At 46.3% G+C, this 21,233-nt stretch overlaps 1 protein-coding gene across 9 annotated transcripts in view; it reads right to left on the bottom strand.

The window, feature by feature from the left end:
- DYSF (dysferlin) overlaps positions 1-21,233 on the bottom strand; it is a 1,254,081-nt gene that overhangs the window by 495,730 nt on the left and 737,118 nt on the right. For all 9 annotated transcript variants that reach the window (XM_069632290.1, XM_069632293.1, XM_069632296.1 and 6 more), the window contains 2 exons: positions 5,226-5,319; positions 1,287-1,364 (listed from right to left, as the gene is read on the bottom strand). In XM_069632290.1, the coding sequence (XP_069488391.1) occupies positions 1,287-1,364; positions 5,226-5,319 (172 nt within the window). The remainder of the gene's footprint in view (positions 1-1,286; positions 1,365-5,225; positions 5,320-21,233) is intronic.

Raw genomic sequence — 21,233 nt, 5'->3', positions numbered from 1 at the left:
TAAAACATGTAAAACTTAGTAATGAATTTTATAGAGGATTTTTTTCAAGGATTGTGCCTTAAGAATAATTGATTCAAGAACACAATGTTCACGGTCATATAGCTGCAATGATGTTTTGATTTAATGATGTATGTCACACTTTTCTATTATATCATGTTTGTCTGAATTGTGCTTTTCTAGCAATGCGCAAAACATTGCAATTGATTGATTTCTTACCACACACCCGACTCAATAGAAAGCAATTGAATTTATACTTATTTCGCTAAACCTAGTTTAATGGCTATCATTTGTTTGGTCACACTGATGCTTCTTCAGGTGCCCATGTTATTTGTGAAATAGATGCAGCGAAACACCCAGCGCATGACATGCTGTACTGCATTTGCTGACAGACTTTCCTTTTTTGTCTCCTAAGGAAAACTAATTGAACACCTGTAGAATTACTTTTAGAAAAAAATGATTGTTTGTTCTATCTCTACAAGGTTTGATCACGTCACCTGCGCCCGACCCTCCCTATCCAATTCACCAGATTTGTAGACATTCTTATGCAGCAAATTGGAAAGTCAAACCTTAAAACCCAGCAACTGGAAATTGTCAGGCATCCTCCCCTGCCTGTCATGTTGCCTCGATGTCATTGGGCCTCAGCTAAATAGCAGCTGTGCCGAGATCATGTGTCGGCAAATTGCTTCTTGGGTCTGTTGCAGACTGGCTTCTCTGCAACTCCAAACACATGCTTCACTCTTTCTGGACGCGTGCCCTGCCCTGGAACTAATGATTCTTCCTTGGAAACATGGTTGAGGTTCCATGTTAATTCTACCAGTTCTGGAAGCCATTGTAGGCCAGCCAATGTCATTAGGAGGAAACGTCGCCGCAATTACAAAGTGCAAACACTCATTTGTCTTCCTGCCTCTCTCATGATTACATGTCATGAGTATAGTCTACAATATTTAACCTCTTGCATGGAGAGTTGATTTAAGCAGCTATCACGGCTGAGTAAGCCAAGGACCTACACGCCTAGAGCCTTCCTATCAAGCACCTATTGCTGGTCCGTTGACCAAGCGTCCAACATGTCTATCCTACTTGCCCTATTCATTCCCTCATTGACTTCGCCTACAAGTCCAGGGGCTCCCCTACATATAACACGGTACACAATAGGTTCCAATCATTGTGAATACATTATCATCACACATGGCGAACGTTACTGTTTCCAAATAGAGAGCGCAAACATGGTCAACAAGATAAAACTAATCTGAAATAAAGGTTTGGTCAATGCAAACATCTAGACTTACCTGAGAAGCTGTCCTTGTCCATCGGCAGAAGGTCTCGTGCTTGGTAGATGTAGCATCGCAGGTGGTACCTGTTCCCATCTAGAACAGACAAAAACAGAATGAGGACCTCTTTGCCACTTCTAGTAGTGGAAGCAGACCGATGTCTATTTCATTGTTGAGCACCTGCCATTAATCATGATTCTTGTGGCTAGATTGCCCTGCTGTCAGATCTCTTGCACTACTCGCTGTCCCCACCTGTTGCAGTTCATTGTTGAGCACCTGCCATTAATGACGATTCTTGTGGCTAGATTGCCCTGCTGTCAGATCTCTTCCACTACTCTCTGTCCCCACCTGTTGTAGTTCATTTTTGAGCACCTGCCATTAATCATGATTCTTGTGGCTAGATCGCCCTGATGTCAGACCTCTTGCACTACTCGCTGTCCCCACCTGTTGCATTTTATTGTTGAGCACCTGCCATTAATCTTGTGGCTAGATCGCCCTGCTGTCAGATTTCTTGCACTACTCGCTGTCAACAACCTGTTGCAGTTCATTGTAGCTCTAGAAAGGGTTTCCACATTTGGTTGCCATGGAGATACCTAGTTCTGTGATCATTTACCGCCAACATCACACTATGAATATATATATATATATATATATATATATATATATATATATATATATATATATATATGTAGGAAAATCCAGTTGACCCGAGTCACACACTCCACTGCGCCCCTAGTAGCCATCGCTGGAAGCTTGTCTCCAGTTCTGAGCCACAACAGCAAGGCATTGTGGGTATGCAAATTAGCCCAAATGCAAGCCTTTTTCTCCAGGAAATTGTGTTTGTCTATGAGAGCAGTGCTACTTTTTACATAGCTTTATCAACCCAAGACAGACATTTTGCAAGGCTGTCAGGACAACTACATACCTGGTTTCACCCTTATTAGGGTGCCGCCACACCCCACGTTGGCACCCAGTGATGGTCAGGAAAGGCTTACAGCCATTAGCCATTCCAGATAAATTCCCCAGAATTATGCACCAATCTGCCTGCACCGGCATTATGCACCAATCTCCCTGCACCAGTGTTATGCACCAATCTCCCTGCACCAGCATTATGCACCAATCTACCTGCACCACACGTACTCATTTCCTGAAATGCCACAGCTCTTCTGTCCCACGACGCATACCCCATTCTCATCAATCACATCATTTAACCCCTTAGCCTCCACCTAGCCTCCTTACTGACTCTTACTGCAGGATTATCCAGGAATAGTTCACCAGAGTACGAGATCACCCCACAGGCATCGTGCTGGTACTAGCCATATGCCGGCGCCCGGGGTTGGTGCCAGCCTACCTCGTCCTGCGGATTTGTGTATTGAGTCTGAGTATAGTAGGAGCTATGCAGTGCATCTGCTTCTAGGCTTGCACGGCGGTGCATTTCAGTGAGTTGATCACGTTCCCACCTTGCAGCCACATGTAGCAGAAGCAGCCGCATGGTGCTGCTGCTAATCGGTCACATTGAACTGGTACGCCATCATGTTATGACGCCATGAGACGTCATCATGTCGCAGTTACGGCTGCTGGCCATTTTGTTTATTTATTTTGACGAGATGTCTAAAAACAGTTTGCTCTTATGGACAGCGATCTAAGGGTATTCCCATGGTAGGCACAATCTTAACTCCAAGCCCACCCGAAGCCTGGCATATTGGAAGTGAATCTCAAAGAAGATGCCAGAAGCCTTTCCAAGATATGGTCCGGAATGATGTCTCTGCTTAGTCTAATCGCACAAGGCGTCGCCCTCTTCCTGCTACTTCAAGCCAACGAGCCTCAAAGAAGCAAACCCGTGAAGGTTCACCTAGAAAGTGGCTTAGCTCTGGGTTGCAATGCTATCTGAAATAAAGAAAGGACTGGGCACTGAAAAGGAAGCTACCCCCACTTCCATTTTCCCTTTTATGCAAAGGCCCTGTAAATTGGCAAACCAGGAACCTAGGAGGAACTGGGTTCTTCTACTGATCAATTACTGTGCCTTCTCTGTTTCCCTGCTCCCTGCAGAAGTCTGCAACCCACAGCTGTCCAAACATATTGGACTACAGTCCCCATCCTTCCTCAACATTAACTATGCTGGATAGTACAGTTCAGTCGGCTTTTATTCGACATATGTCTTCTTGCCCTTACAAATTTTACATAATACAGACGTAAGAAAAGGATCACCACATCAGAAAATATAGCACAGGCGAAGTTCCAATTAAAAATATGTATATCCAATAAACACAATACTGTTAAAAAAGTTTGTACGTTCACAGATAAAAATCAAACCATTAGGGCACGTTCTTTGATGTTTTTTGCTCTTATCCACCAAGCGCGTGTGAGAAAAGTAGATACACAATACACCCTTTTGATCCCATCACATTTTTTGAGGTACCTTAGTGCATCTACTGTTGTCATAACACTTGCTATTAACAATGGGACTACAAATCTGTGCCTAATCGCGCTATTGTCTTTGCAAAAAAACTGAACATGTATCAGGGTTCCTTCCACTGATAAGCAAAAGGGGCATGTACCATTACCGTGTGTAGACCATTTCTTAGTGACATTTGCCAGAGGTAAGTTGGAGACTCTAAACTTAACATACAGTTTACGTGTGCTAGGTGGCTTTACCATGTCAAGGTATGTTTCGAGACCCCAACCCGTCTTGCTTTCCAGATCTAAGATTCCTCCTGTAGAATGACTACAATTGGCAACTAATTCTGTTTATAACATGCTTTATACCCAGCGGTATTATTCTTAGCTCTATCTATGCCGCTCTGCTATGCAATGTGGGCTCTGCAATAACTGTATCAACCCACACAATCCAATGAGTCTTTTACTTGTCATGCGCACGGGAGGGATCTGCCACCTTCTGACTCAAGGGTTGCTGCTTTTTGGTAGGTATTAAGCTCCGGACAGACCAGATCCTGGGCCAAAAAAGAGCAGGTCTAAAATAAACCTCTCGTATTGGGCTAAGTCCCACTTCTAAATACATTTGGTTAGCTGGAGCTGATATGGGTAGGCCCAGTAATTTCTGTAGGACTGTTCGTTCTGCTGAGCCCAAAATATGACAATCATCATGTGTCCATAATTCAGCTCCATAACTCAACGCTGCCTTGGCCTGGATAGATAACATGTTAATTGGTGGTGAGACCGCACCTTGCCCATGCCCATAGAAAAATCTCGTTATACACACCCCCCCATATTTCTCCATTTGCAGGGTGGCTTTCTTCACTTGTGGGGGCCAATTCCCTTGGTCATTAAAACGTATACGCCCAAATATTCATATTCCTGTACTTGTTCCAGGACGATGTTCTTGATCTGAACCAACATTTTAGTGTACTTACAAAACTTCGAACGGAATATCAGGAACTTACTCTTGGACATATTCATTGCCAAAGACAACTCAGTGCATTTCTCCTGGAATGCTCCCAATGTGGTCTTAAGTCCTTTAGGGGAGATGGACAAAACAACTGCGTCATCGGCAAAAAGCTGGATAGGGATGATGGGAGTTGTAGTCAAAACATCGGGAGAATCAAGGGTTGCAGACCCGAGTCAAAGGGATTCTCACACTTTTATGCCCCCTTGATTTCTTCCACAGGAAGGGCAGGCATGTTGGTCTCTTTAAGCGAGCAAGGGCTACATGCAGCTTGTACGCTCTAGTTTGCATGCTCTACTTGGTGCCGTATTATCATATCATTAATGGTGTAAGAATGCATTTCACTAGAGTACACTGACAATACACATGAAAGCACAATCCACTAAGTGCCAGTGTACTTGAGATTTGAAATGAAAGCCGCAGCAACCCACAGTTCCTAGTGCTCAACAAACCCGGTATTGAGCACACAATCCACTAACGTGCTCTCCATTATAAGTGTGACCGAGGTATATCGACACCGTGAAAAGTCATATGCACAACGTGTGCCTACTTACAGTCAAATATACAGGAAATTGTGGGTCGGTTCACTCCAAAACTTAGCGTCGAAACTGACTTCCCGTCATCGCTCTTGTCATCGGTCACTCCACCCTGAAACAGAACGCGACACGTGGCAAGATTAAAACAGGGGGCAACACAGATTACTGAACGGTTAGTTGGGCGAGGTGAGAACATGGACAGCACTAATAGTCCTGCAAGCCACAAGATGGCGTCAAAGATATTTTGTCTGATTTAAATGACTCTGCCACTGTTGTCAAGGAGCTTTTTATAAATGTTCACCCAGCCATGCCTGTTGAAAACAAAGCCAGAAACCTACCTCGTGGAAATACCACTTACTTGGCCGTGCTTTCATTTTGCCAGATAAGAGAGAGCGCCCTCTCTAGCCTCTCCACGAACATGAAAGTAACAGTCTGCAGATTAATCTAAAACTCCAGGGGTGTATGCTTGGCAAAGTATTCCCTTTCATTTTCCAATGCTATGTTTTGAATTCCCAGCCTCGACTACAGCCTGTTACTTTCGCATGCATTGGAAAGTGTTCTCATACTGAAATAAATGAAAGCAACATGGAAAACACTTGTTCATGTGTTAATAAGGTTTGGTGGTGTTTGACCGTCTGATAATTGATCGCAGCGAACTGCCAAAAAAAAAACTGCCCACATGCCAATCAAACGCTGCAGGGTCCCTTTTTCTTCTTTTTTTCCCAGTCCTCTGCCTCCCATCTTGAGGAAGCGGGGGACGCCCCGCAAACTCCAAGGCTAATACATACCGATCATGGGGAGCGAGGGACACCCTTACAACCCCCACTCCACATGTTCGGTATCTATTAGCCTAATTCTTTGGTTTTAATCGATCAAATGGTACTGGTGGAATTCGGTCAAATGTACCATTCGATCAAATAAAAACAACAATTATGTTAACACCGTTGATAACCTGTCTCCCATACACTGAAAAATGCAGCAAAACCTCTTGAACTCTTAAAGCTGTGCAACAATTTTGGGTATCTTAAAAAAATATATGTTACTCGCCTCTACCAATTGCACAGCTTCTTAGTTTGTATTCATGGCTGTGTATCAAAGGCACAACAGTGCCATTATAGATTGAATTCTGGGATAGGAAAGCTGTTAAAATGAGCTTATATTTGTACATTTTCAAAATTGCCCTGGTATTGCCCTGTGGCAGGAAACATTCTCATGAGAAGTTGTGCTTTCGCAGCTCACTAATACAAAAGGCGTCCATCTTCGTGATACCTGTGCGTGGTGCAGCCTTCAAGGAGCTACGTGGGTGCCCCTCTCTCTCTGCTCATGTTAGTTTGGAACCAGCATGAGAACAGAGGCATTGCATGTGTATCCTGCAATGAGCAAGGAACAAATGACCCCGAACCATTTGAAAACATGTGAACTGACCTTTCATGGACAAGCAATGGGATCTACCTTTCCAAAATATTGGAAAAAAGAGAGCATGATATCTCTGCTGCTTTTTTTCTTTTAAACCAACCAGAACACAATACAATAAGCGGGTGGAAGATGCTTACAACCCTAATCACTACTCTATGGAAATACCTTAAAAAATACTTCCTCTCGGGAGGATAACTCAAGGGCAACGCGCAGCAACACAGGTTCGGTCCGCGCTTCAAAACCGCTGGGTATAAAGCATGTTATAAATAACCAATTAAAAATTAAACAATAGACTTTTTCCCCCAGGGCACCATCCACTCCATTAATGCAATTCCTTCAAGATGTTTTGAAGCCCAGAAAAGGCAACAACATTCCAAAACAAGCATTGGCAAAGCCAACAGCTTTATTTGTATTTGTTGACATTAGCAGTCGTTGCCTTAAGGGTACTCTAAAGCCATAAAATGGAAACAGCTGGCAAGTGTCGTTAGTGCCTGGGCATATGCCTGTCTAATGTTTATACTAAAAGGTATAACTATTGGGTTGGTCAATGTTTATTGTTAACAAGCAATCACTGCAAGATGGAGATGCAAGGAAGCACGTGTTGCGTATGATTAAAGTTTCTGATGGAACACTTGGTTAAGACATTTTTATTACACCAGAAGTTGGTTTATTGCTCCACTGCTGAAAATTAACATTGATCTAGCTCTGTGCTTTTAAGAGAGTACACAAAATATCGTAGGGTGAGGTGTACTGGGCAGTGAGGAAGCAGTGGGTGAAATTTGCCTACAGGGACATGGCCATGGATGGCCAACGGGATTGTAAAAAAACCAAAAAAAAACACTGATACGTTGTGTGTCCCTCCTCATATCATGTCACTTTACTGTCTTCACTTCCCATGTGAGACAACCCTGACAGCACTACCAAACAGCCAAACCTATACAGCAGCCAGGAAGTGTACTATCTCCAAAGAGGGCACTGTTTTAAAAATATGACTTCCACTCGTGGAGCCTCAGAAGTGTGCTTACCCTTGCTGATGGTCATTTCCACTCGTGGCGCCTCAAGGCTTACCCTTGCTGATTGTCATTTCCACTCGTGGCGCCTCAGAAGCGCTCTTACCCTTGCTGATGGTCATTTCCACTCGTGGCGCCTCAAGGCTTACCCTTGCTGATGGTCATTTCCACTCGTGGCGCCTCAGAAGCGCTCTTACCCTTGCTGATGGTCATTTCCACTCGTCATTTCCACTTGTGGTGCCTCAGAAGCGCGCTTACCCTTGCTGATGGTCATTTCCACTCGTGGCGCCTCAGAAGCACTCTTACCCTTGCTGATGGTCATTTCCACTCGTGGCGCCTCAGAAGGGCGCTTACACTTGCTGATGGTCATTTCCACTTGTGGTGCCTCAGAAGGGCGCTTACACTTGCTGATGGTCATTTCCACTTGTGGTGCCTCAGAAGCGCGCTTACCCTTGCTGATGGTCATTTCCACTCGTGGTGCCTCAGAAGGGCGCTTACACTTGCTGATGGTCATTTCCACTCGTGGCACCTCAGAAGTGTGCTCATCCTTGCTGATGGTCATTTCCACTCGTGGCACCTCAGAAGTGTGCTCACCCTTGCTGATGGCCATTTCCACTCGTGGCACCTCAGAAAGGTGCTTACACTTGCTGATGGTCATTTCCACTCGTGGCGCCTCAGAAGTGTGCTCACCCTTGCTGATGGCCATTTCCACTCGTGGCACTTCAGAAGGGCGCTTACACTTGCTGATGGTCATTTCCACTCGTCATTTCCACTTGTGGTGCCTCAGAAGCGTGCTTACCCTTGCTGATGGTCATTTCCACTCGTGGCACCTCAGAAGTGTGCTCACCCTTGCTGATGGCCATTTCCACTCGTGGCACCTCAGAAAGGTGCTTACACTTGCTGATGGTCATTTCCACTCGTCATTTCCACTTGTGGTGCCTCAGAAGCGCGCTTACCCTTGCTGATGGTCATTTCCACTCGTGGTGCCTCAGAAGGGCGCTTACACTTGCTGATGGTCATTTCCACTCGTCATTTCCACTTGTGGTGCCTCAGAAGTGTGCTTACCCGTTCTGATGGTCATTTCCACTCGTGGCGCCTCACAAGTGTGCTTACCCTTGCTGATAATCATTTCCACTCGTGGAGCCTCAGAAGCGCGCTTACCCTTGCTGATGGTCATTTCCACTCGTGGCGCCTCAGAAGAGTGCGCCTCAGAAGAGTGCGCCTCAGAAGAGTGCTTACCCTTGCAGATGGTCATTTTATTTCAGTGTATTTCTCTACGAGTAGCTTTGTCCATTGCCTTTGGTCAGATTGGGACAAATCCAATGGCTTGTGTATCTTAATGTTCTTTCTATAACTTGAAAAAACAAAAGTAGACGAAGTCTACTACTTTTCTTACATAGTTATTTTCTTCTATTTTTATTACTTACATAGTAAGCATGGGAGGATCTCGAATTTACTACAAATGTTATTACTTTCCCATTTTAAGGCTTGGAATTCTCGGACTCGCTACCAAGGTTTTGCACTATGACCTGTACAACGCTCCAATGTTTATGCTATAACATATAATTAATATCATATGATGACTGCCTCTCTGAAAACATACCATTACAGTCAGATCTAAGCTACACAAGGTGCTACCCACCATCATCTATGCTAATACTAATTCCCCAATTCTCAGACTTCTCCTTGCAGAAGGAGCAGTCTTCGAGGCAGCGGACTTGACCCACAATCCAACCCTGCGCACAGCACACATTTAAAAAATAAATAAATAAAAAAGGAAAGTGTTAGATTGCACTCTTACACTGGGACTTTAGAGTACCCTCGACTAGGAAACCAGAATGTTGAAATGCAAGGAAACACTCCAGAAGTCCTCCCCTGGCTGGAATGCCCAAAATGTATCCTTGCCTTCTTGATAGTCAATGCCAAGTCCCACTTCTGAGACCCAACTGATAAACCACACCGATAATGACATTTTTGAAGTTTTGGTAGCCATTATTGTTTTTATTTTTTTATTTGAGTTATAGTTTATTTCAATCCTTATTCCTTCATAACAATCATCATCACTAACTTAGTATAACCCGACAACCCGAGCCACCAAGCCTAGAATTGGAGTGCCGTAAAATCCTAATATACCCTCAAACATATGGCTCCCGGCTTAACCCTGATTTTTCGAAGATTTGAATTGCAAAAAAGGAGCAAAAATTCCCTTTTCAAGAAAATGGATTTGTAAATGGAAATTATAACAGTGTCACCAAAATATACATGGGCTTTGAGGGCAAGGCTTAAAAGTGGGGAAAGGAAGCAATAGGGTATGGGTAGAGCCATCCCACCCTTTTTAGGCTTAGGGGGGAGGGTGGCTATAAATTTAAAAATTGATAAAAAGAACAATGTTCACAGATTTATGGCTCCCAGGATCAGCCAGAGAATAGCAGACATGGTTGCTTTCCTTCACAAACATGGCCCCCAGAAATGGGCAGCACAACCACTAGGGAAGATAGAGTGCTCCAGATATAATATGGAAGCATTCATGTTTTAAAGCAAGTAGCATCAATTCAAATGATAAGATGAATTAGGGGCAGGTACATTTTCCTCACTATAATCTTTATCTAGATCACTAAAATACATAGGGCCATAATACGAGTTGGGCGGTATTCCGGCAGTAAATCCATCAGAATACCACCCAGCGGAATTACTGTTACCACCACTTCGTCCTGCAGAATTACTGCCACATTACAAGTGGCGGTGGCGGAGTTAATCCCCATTTTTATAGAGTCCATTGGACTCTATGGGGCATTTTTGGGGTAATTACTGCTGCGGTAATTCTGCTGATTTTGTAGATTTTCAGCAGAAAGCAGAGTGATTTACCTCCAGCATGATGCTTGAGGTAAATCTCCCACTCCAGGACCATACTCGTTCTATGGCGATGTAGGAAAAGTGGCAGTAATTAAGTTACCGCCAATTATTTCCTGCACTGCCATAATTGTTATGAGGCCCACTTTTTGCAACAGTCCAAATAGACTTTAAAGATGTGTGATCTGTTGCTATCAGTAAACACGCATTGCAACATGCCAACATGTGTGGCTTTCATGTAGGCACAGGGCAGGCATTTTCCAGGCACTACCATAATGATACTAATGGGCCACAATAGCTGACAAATAGTGTTTGTACCAGAACATATGATGGCAGGGCTGTGTAATTGCCTTTCTAAAGCATATCAACAAGACAAACCGGTTGGCTTTGCCAATGCTTGTTTTTAACAAGACTGAAGTGCAAGGGACAGATGCAAGGACAGACATATTGCTTATAAATGTAGCGCTGAAAGCACAATTGGTTAAGACATTGTTAATATACTAAGAGATGATTAACAGCTGCTTTTAAGCCATTACCTTTCAGAAGTATGCTTTGAAAAAGCATGGGCATCCATTTAAAAGCACATAGCTAGCTCAAGAGGTCCGAGGGGGGTATGATTTGGTTTGGGCTGTAGGGGCATGTAGTGGCTAGGGATGGCCACTTGGACTAGCATGGCCATAGTAGGTTAATGGCTGGGTAAAATGCCAAAAATTACTCACAGTTCATTTGTCCCTCCTCACATCTCATCTCTTCTAACGTCACTTCTGATAGCAATAGTTTCTGCCTATACGGAGTGCTTAGAGTACCACCTAAGAGCCAAAACTAAAAAGCAATGGCCCAGAAAACAAGCTGCGTACAGTATTTTATACACTTGCAACCTGGCCTAACCCCTCTTATTCCGAGGCTAAGACAAGTTGCTAGGTGCAAACATAGTATCTGACTCGAGCAGGCAGAATGTCTAGTTGTGAAAGACCTGAACCCACAATGTTGCATACTTAAGACCTCATTTAGAGTTTTGCAGAGTAGTAAACAAATGGTGGTAACCGGATTACTGTAACTTTTACCCCACTGCCAAATGTGACTTCAAATTCCCTGGTTTTCTGTGAAGGAAATTTCTTCCATACATAAACACTACCTCTTGCAGTAATTACTGCATGAAGTTGTTACCGCATGTGGTAATATGCAATTTCTATTGGGTCCTACCTGACACCAAAATGGGGAGTAACTGAAGGGTCCGTGTGACTCTGAATCATGTGGACCTATGCTGTTACCACATGCTTACCGAATGCGCTGGCGGTATTTGAACCTGGTAGAAATACCATCAAACATGAAATGAGACCCTTCCATTGCCTGAACTCACAAGCAATGACGCACTTCAAGTAATGCAATGTGCACGTGAAGGTAAAAGGTATAAAACAAAATGGCAGCATGTGAAAGGCTGAGAGCACCCACACCAGAATAGCGTGCAAATGCCTGAACGCGCTTTGTCGACCCTCAGCAATTCAACAAAGACGAGAAATAAATAATAGAAATGCCACTGAGAAGCAGCACAACCATGACATTGGGGCTCATTCTAAGTCCCCCAATATCCTGACGGTAAATCCGGCGGGATATTGGGGAACTACTGTACCGTCTCTGCCCGCCGATGTCGTAGTGTTACTGGGATATTACACCCGGTGTTACTGGGATATTGCAGGTGGCGGAGACGCCAGTAAACCTCAACTGAGAAGCAGCACAACCATGACATTGGGGGTCATTCCAAGTCCCCCGATGTCCTCACGGTATTTTCGGCGGGATACTGGGGAACTACTGTACCGTCTCTGCCGCCGATGTCCCGGTGTTACTGGGCTATTACGGGTGGCGGAGATGCCTGTAAACTGAGAAGCAGTACAACCATGACTTTGGGGCTCATTACAAGTCCCCTGATATCTCGACGGTAATGTGAAGAGTCGTCTTTTCTGCGGCATTGCGACTGACTGAATGCAAGCTTCTCTGGAAAATACCTCTGCCCATTTTCCGGAAACTAGTTCATGCTGAGCATTCGCCCGCCCACACCTGGGCTTCTCTCCTTGCTTCATTTTTAGATCTCTTTTCACCATAGATGTCAAGCCCATTGGATGGGTGTCCAGTAGCAAGAGATCCGTCATGTTATGTTATTTTGTTATTGGTTATTTATAACACGCTTAATACCCAGAGATTTCGAAGCGTGGACCCGGGGATCGAACCTGTGTTGCACCGCTTCATCTTGCTTCCAAGGCGATCGCGTTGCCCCTGAGCTATCCTCCCAGATCAGATCATACCCAATAGGCGTAGTTCTGCCTGAAGGTGTTTGACATACGTAGAAGGCTGGGGAAGGACTAAATGCTCAGTCCATGCTTTATCAGTCACATTTACTTTGGTGGTGAAAAATCTCTTCACTTCATATCTTGCCGGAGAGTTGTAGGTCGTGTCCACTATAGATTCACAGGTCACATCGTTCCTAAGTGCGGCCTTCAGCAGACTCTTCAGGAGGTCAGTAACTGTGGCCAGAATGACATTCCCTTTGCCACAATAGACTCCACATATCTATCAAGCCCCCACAGCTCAGCACCACGGGTCACCAAGCTTCCTTATTTTGCCTTGGAAATACTATCTTTTTTAGTCGGATTTAAGTCATCTTGCTTCCTCGCCATTGGTTCAGCCTTTCTTTTACAGCACAGAAGACATCTGATCTCCAGTGGAAATTTGCTGAAATATCGAACCCCAAATATGAGTATTGATTTACCTGATCTGGAGGCACCGCATCCAAAAATGCTGTCCTCGCTCTTATATTTTTCGTTTGCCAAAGATCAAGATGTTAATTATTTATTTTGAGATTTTGACTTCTGCTGACATCTGCCACTTGCACTTGCGGGGCAGTTCAGTTTGTAATGTAATGTAATTAGTTATTTATAATGCGCTTAATACCCAGAGGTTTCTAAGCGCAGACCCGGAGATCGAACCTGTGTTGCTCCTCATCGTCTTGCTTCCAAGGCGAGTGCCTTGCCCCTGAGCTATCCTCTCGTGACAGAATTTGTGAATGTATCCTTAGCACAGGGATCTGTACCTCAAAATCTAAAGAAATCTGTTCTCACATCTTTTTTTAAAAAAAAAACTACTTTGAATCAACGGGACTTGGGAAAATATCGCCCAATTGCAGGTCTACCTTGGACCAGTGAGGTCCTGGAAAAGATTGTTACCACGCAGCTGCGGAGCCACTTAGAGGAACATTCCATTCTTGACACCTTCCAGTCTGGTTTCAAGCCTGGTAACAAGACTGAAACAGCACTATTGGCTGTTTGGGATGACATCCTGAAGCCAGCTGATGAAGGGGATCTGAGTATGTTGATTATGCTGGATTTGTCGGCAGCCTTTGACACTGTTGACTTTGACTTCTTTTTTTAATTTTTTTATTATGCATGTTAGTTTACTACAAAACTTTAAGCACGTCAATCAAATAAAAATATGCAAATAATATTTAAGAAAAATACAATGAAAAAACAATATTAACAATATTAACAAGTAAAATTACAAGTTATAAATAGAACAAGTAACTTATTATTGACTAGCCTTCTCGAAGTCGTCCAGGTGTCAGAAGCTGCCTTGAAATGGTCCTCTTCCTTTTCTGACAAATTGGACACAAGTAGTCAAGCTGGGAGGTTCCTACTCTGAAGCTCTCCCAGGAATTTGTAGAGTTCCACAGGGATATTCACTATCACCGATATTGTTAAATATCTATCTTCGGACAGTGATGGACGTCTTCTCTATGTTAACCTGAAATACCATTCACATGCAGACGACACACAAATATATGTCAGACTAAAATCATCACAGAAGCAACAGAGCGTGTATTGGCCTGTGCTGAAGCTATAGAAGACTGGATGGTGGAAAGCAGGCTTCAGTTGAACCCCACCAAAACTGAGGTCCTTGTATTTGGTCCAAAGCATCTTCTTGGCCAATACCATGCCCCTTGTCCAGTCACTTTTGACTCAGTCACCTCCTTCTCTCATAACGTTAAGAACTTAGACTGCATTTGGCAAGCATCTTTGGGCAGTAATGCCCATGTCGCAAAGGTAGTCAAATCTGTCTATTTTCAAATTAGACTCCCGAAACTCTTCTACCTCTGGTCTCTGAATCAGATCATCCAACAATTGTAGGTACTATGGGAAACTCAAGATTGGACTACTATGGGGGGCGTGGCCGGCTACGAGACGATGCGGACGTGAATCTGCACCGCTCCGCGGGCCGCCACATAATCCTGAAACATCCTGCCTGATTTCGACAAGATGGACCAAAAATAAGCAAACGTACGGAAAGCGGAAGATCTGCTCTATATCCTGGTAAATTTTGGGGACAAAACGCATACACGAGGAAGAGAAACATTAACTCTGGTTCGAGGCCACGTTTTGAAATGCTGCTACAAACAAAATGGCCGCCGCGTATCCCCTAGGCCCTGGCCGGGCCAGACAGTGAGCTGCAACCACCCCCGCGGGGTTTGAGAAGACGGCGCTGAAACCGGTGACTCGTACCTGAACGCAAGTTGACCCTCCGCCCCTCTGCACGCATCATCAAGCGTGGGGTGGCGTGCATCGACAGCCAGTGTCCGCCGCCGGGGACCGCGAGCCAACACAGCTCGCGGTGCGGACAAGGGAGACTCACCATAGCATACCGCTGGAGACGCCACTGGAAGACAAAGAACCTGGGAGAATACAGTACGTTCCTGGGGCGGAAGCAGTGAGGCAACGGAGCGGACTGCGGCTCCAGCCATAATACGCTTCCTCCGTAAGACGGAGCTGGTGCCTAATAACTGCAAACTACCGTCTCATCCGCCGCTACCTTGTCAGTGCTACGGGCGGTAGAAGCAGTCTCCCAAACAACGGAACTGAGCAGACGTGGGGCCATACCCCAGTCCGAACATTGCTCACACCAACAGCTTGCCAATAGAAGCAAAGAGCGGGAGAAGAGACCAGCATAAGACTGCCCCGGTTAGCCTGGCGAAACAACCCTGGGCGGCCCGCGAACACACCGGCACCGAGCGTTCGTCCTGTGAAGCTGTCAAACTGCCTGGGAGCATCTGTACCCTGGCGCAACTGTGCGACCTATCCAAGTGTGTGCGGCCACTACGCACCTCAATAAACTACTGCAGTAGCCCTGGGACACATCAGAGAAAATGGGGAAAGATAAAGCTAAGAAACTCCCGACACAGAGCAGAATGGAACAATATACAATCCCTTCGACACAGGTCCCCGACTACCATCCGGTCACCCTGGAAGAAGGACAACCGGGTAACGTAATCTCCCTGAGGGACATCATGGCCGCCATTGCAGACTCCCGCACGTCAATGGAGCAAAAAATGGATGGGATAAGCCTGGACGTGTCCCTCCTCAGACATGATCTCCAAAAGCTGACGGCGCGAACTGGCGAAGTCGAACAGCGCATCTCGACTACAGAAGATGGAGTACGAGACATGCAACACCAGCTCAGAAGCGTTACTTCGAAACTCAAACTGCTGGAAAGCCGAGTTGAAGACGGTGAGGGCTGCTCAAGGCGCAATAACGTGCGCATAATTGGCATACCTGAGAAAGCTGAAGGCCCCTGCATGGAGCTCTTCCTTGAACAATGGCTAACAGACCTATATGACCTGAGCTCCTTCTCCAAGTTTTTCTCCATAGAACGAGCGCATAGAGTACCCACAGGTAGACCAACGCCTGGGGCGCCATCACGCACAGTAATTGCGAGATTCTTAAATTACAGGGACCGAGACGCCCTACTGCAATTGGCACAGACCAAAGGCCCGATCACCTTTAACGGCTTCAGGATCGCCTTCTTTCCGGACTCCACGAGAGAGGTGCAGAAAGCGAGGCAGTCTTTCCACCAACTTAAAAAGCACCTGCAAACATTGGGGGTCAAATATGGCCTACTTTTCCCAGCACAGCTTAAGATTTACCACAAAGGCACATCAATCCATTTCAATGATCCGAAGGAAGCATGGCAATGGGCGGAACAACATATAGAGGGGGACTGGTCAACTCCCCGAGCCAGCAGAAACAACAGACCGCCCCCCCGACCAAAAACATGCACCCTGACCGCCCCCGGAACAAGACCTACCAGAGGACAGCGATGGATGACCCCTGTCACCACTCCTGGCGACCCCGAGCGGTATACCAGTGAGTACACAATGCACTACCCTAACACAATCCACAAACCGTACCTGCTGACACGAATCAACACACTCCCTAAAATTGCGGCCGCGGGGTCGACTCGCAGCCACACGTTAGAGGGGCCCCCACCCTCTAAGAGACACATCAGAGAGTAGCCCCAGCGGTGCTAACCCCTCATTGCCCACCGCCAGGGACTAGCATACATACACAAGTTGAGTTTATTGCATGTAAGGTGTCCAGTTGACACCCGTGGTTTTCTAGGTTCGGGCGACCAATGCTTCTAGTTGGGAGGAGTATGGGGTGGGGGGTAACGGTTTTGTTAAGTTTCATTACACACCGGACACGTCAGACACGAAACATAACAGGACCAATCAGTATGAGCATAACTTATGGCCACAAGCTCGCGAGACGCGACACATCGTCATCGGCAGCACACGTATCCACTCCCATTAGCAGACAAGGCATCACATAACAACACTGCTCATGCCCTCAGAACACTCCGGCTCATGACGTGGAATGTCAATGGCCTTGGCAACGCTATCAAATGGCGCCTGGTTAGGCAATTCCTTAATAGACGGGCACCAGACATAGTGCTTCTGACTGAGACCCATCTTGCGGGCACGGAATGCACCCTGTTCAAACGCACAAACTACAAGCTGACACTCCACTCAGGCTTCACGATGGGATCAAGGGGAGTCATGGACCTGTTACACAAAAACCTTCCTTTCCAACTCACCACAGTGCGCCTGGACACTGGCGGAAGATACGTATATGTGACGGGCAGGTTGTGGGATCAATCCATCGCACTGTTAGCCACCTACGCACCACCAACCCAACTGGACCAACTGCTCACAGACATTGCCCCGCTGATCACGAACGACACTTCCAACCTGCTGGTTCTGGGTGGAGACTTCAATGAAGTCATGAACGTAACTTTAGACCGCTCACATTTACGCAACAGGAACCCCAACGCAACTACCCGACTCGCCACGTTCACCAATGCACTGGGTCTATGCGACACATGGAGAGAACTCCACCCAGACACTAGGGAATACTCCTTCGATTCAGGGGCACATGCCTCCCTATCTAGGCTGGACTACTTTTTCGTCCCGGCCTCTGATTTACACAAGGTACAGGAAACAGACCTGCTCCCTAGAGGCATATCTGACCACTCCCCGCTTGAACTGAAAATCACAACATCCAGGCCGATTCCCCCGCCGAGCTGGCGACTAAATAACTACTACTTGGGGGACCCCAAGCTAGTGGATAAACTCCAGGAGAGCACAAACACATACTTTGAGCTTAATACACAGTCTGCTTCTAACCCTGAGACACTGTGGGAAGCCTACAAGTCAGTGCTAAGGGGCGAGCTAATATCATGGACGACTGCCCAAAAAAGAAAGCATCTTAGCAAGATACTTGAAGCAGAACAGCAAGCGAAGCAGGCAGAGGAAAAGCACATAAACGAAGACACACCAGACACAAACCGCACCCTGCTTTGAGCACAAAAGAAGCTCCAAAATACAGCAATGGATAACGCAAGGCACGCACATACTGCGATGCGAGCGAGAATCTATGAAATGGGAGACAAAGCTGGGAAGATGCTGGCATGGCTGGAAAGGAAAGAACAAGGGCGCAGCCATGTCTTGCGGCTGGAGACAGGAGAGCAAAACACTCGTGTAACGGACCAGGACATAACACAAGGCTTTGCAGAGTATTACGCAGAACTCTATGAGGCACCCAGGACTCGAATGGATGCCTCGATCATGGAGGAAATAGCCACCCCTACCTTAAATGCGGCGCAGCAGGAACTATTGGAGAGAGACGTCACGGAGGACGAGATTCTAAGCGCCATATCCAGCCTCCAAACCGACAAATCCCCAGGTCCCAACGGCTTCCCGATCGAGTGATGGCGGAAGGTGGGGACCAATGTGATCGCTCCGCACCTGTTACGGATGTACCAGCATGCACGTGAAAAGGGCATTCTCTCACCTGACCTACGTGAAGCAACGATAATAGCGATACCCAAACCGGACAAACCCCCCGAAACCTGCAGTTCATACAGGCCTATCTCACTTATCAACAGCGAAACAAAGATACTCGCCAAAATACTAGCAGATCGCCTCCAACAGGTCATTCCCTCTCTGATACACCCGGACCAGTGTGGCTTCATGCCACAGAGATCAACACGCATGAATCTTTATAGAATATATTCAGCCCTGGAAAGAGCCCACAGCATACAAGGGGCTACTACTGGGCCGGCCAGCTGACGGTGGTCAATGACATGCTGCATGGAGATGGGACACTTCCGCACGTCAAGGCAATTAACCCCCACAACACAACAGCACCATTAGAACATCTCTACGGAAGCCTGGGTCGCCCACCGAAACCAGATTTGGCGACACACATTGTGAGAATATGGAAAGAGGTACACCGACACCTGGGATGGGATGGGAAACTGACATTGGCCCAACCCCTATGGAACAATTGCCATCTTCCTGAAATACAAAAGCTACCTAGATGGCCCGAATGGGTCCAACGAGGAATCACCACCGTCGGGGCTGTGCTGCGGGAGGACAAACTTGCACCATTTGAAACATTGCAAGAGGAATTTTCCCTCCCAGCCACAGAAAGATACCACCACGCAATTGCAACATGCGTGGAGCACCCACCAACAAAATATACGCAACATACCGGAAAGCTCCCCCCTTGAATGCAATATGGTGTCGGACCAGGTGAAACGGAAAGTCACCTCCACCTTGTACAATGTGATTACATCCTTTGCGACACCAGAATTGACCAGCCTGAAGACCAAATGGGAACGGGACGTGGGACCGCTCCAGCCGGAAGACTGGGTGGAGACCCTAATGTACCCGCCAGAGGTAACCATCTCTTCAAGACTCAGGCTGGTCCAACTAAAGATCCTGCACTGCGTCTACTACCCAAGAGTCGCCCTTTTCCGCTGGGGGAAGACGACAGACGCACGCTGCCTGCGATGCAAGCGTGAGGAGGGCACATTCTTCCATATCCTATGGGAATGCAATAATATCCAACAACTCTGGCAGAAATGCTGTGACAAACTATCCAGCGTTATAGGCAAGACAATAGTCAGATGCCCAAAACATCTCCTTCTGGGGATATCTAATGAAACCGACCTGTCCCGGTATGAAAAGATACTATGCTCCACTGCAACGGCCGTGCTCAGGCGGAATATAGCACAACTGTGGGGCGCAGAACGGACTCCGGACTACGACCAATGGGTCGTGGATGTGGACATCTGCGCTGACATGGAACATCGGGTATATGCTGCAAGGGGCTGCCCGCAAAAAGCGAACAAAATATGGAGTCACTGGGAAGACGCCAGCTAGAAGGCAGGTGTGCCACGGCAGACGCTAGGAACGGACAGGGCCGCATGATGCTGAATGAAGCGAGCCAGGAACATACTGATTGTGCCACGAGTAACTCCTGCTTTGGCAAAGTCTGACGGACCACTAGACAGCAGTCCCAGTTATCAAGAGTTTTCTTTTCTTCTCTCTTCTTTCCTCTCTTTTGTTGTTTTTAGTTTTTTTACCTGCTTCTCTCTTCTCTCCTGACCCTCCTCCTGAAAATGTTGATTGTATGACTGCTCCCTTGCTCCCATCCCTGATACACAGAGAGATGCATGTACTGTTAAGTTGTTTTCCTATGTTTAAAATCAATAAAGTCTTTGATCAAAAAGAAAAGATTGGACTACTACGGCACACTGCTACTTGGAGCCCCGAAATATCAACTTCAATGACTCTAGGTAGCTCAGAACGCTGCCGTTCGATTAGTGTATAATCTACCAAAACAAGTCTCCATCTCCAAGTACCGTTAAAAATTTGCACTGGTTGCCAGTGCGGCAAAGAATTGAATACTGACTACTATTCCTGATGTCCAGGTGCATTTATGGAACCGCACCCAGATATCTGATTAAAAAAATGAAGATCTATCAGCCAGCACATACTTTGCACTGCTCTGGGAAAAGTCTCCTAGCTGCCCCCTTATCCAAATGCCTCTGCCGTGGAGACCGATGCTTCTCCATCAGGGACCCCCAACTCCTTCCAGCAGAACTGCGGAATATGTCCTCTATTATTCCCTTTCGGAAAAAAATAAAAACATATCTGTTCCAGTGATTGATGGGCTCTGTGACTGTGTCCCGATGTGAGCAAAGGATTTTAACATCTGCGCCTAGATGTAGTTCACTGCTTGGTTCTGAAAGGATGTGCGCATTACAAATCCCTAATATAATCATTTGTCACGGGAGGACAGCTCAGGGGCAATATGCTTGCCTTGGAAGCAAGACGACACAGAGCAACACAGGTTCGATCCGTGCGTAATAAATAACCTATCATATCATATCTGCTGGCATCAGAAGAAAGAACCCGTCCCAGGAGAGGGGAGAATGGAATGATTCCATTAGGATCCAACTCTGTTGATGCCATGGGGTCATAGGTCATTGGCTAGTCATGTGGCCCTATCATGACTCATCGCTGAGAGTCACGTTATATGTGCCTGTAGAATCACGAATACATATGCTGTGCAGGAAGGCC

This window comes from Ambystoma mexicanum, chromosome 6q (genome assembly GCF_040938575.1).
Source record: "Ambystoma mexicanum isolate Mex_15411 chromosome 6q, UKY_AmexF1_1, whole genome shotgun sequence".
NCBI lineage: Eukaryota > Metazoa > Chordata > Amphibia > Caudata > Ambystomatidae > Ambystoma > Ambystoma mexicanum.
Note: the sequence above shows the minus strand (reverse complement) of the source record. Positions and strands in the feature narration are given on the sequence as shown.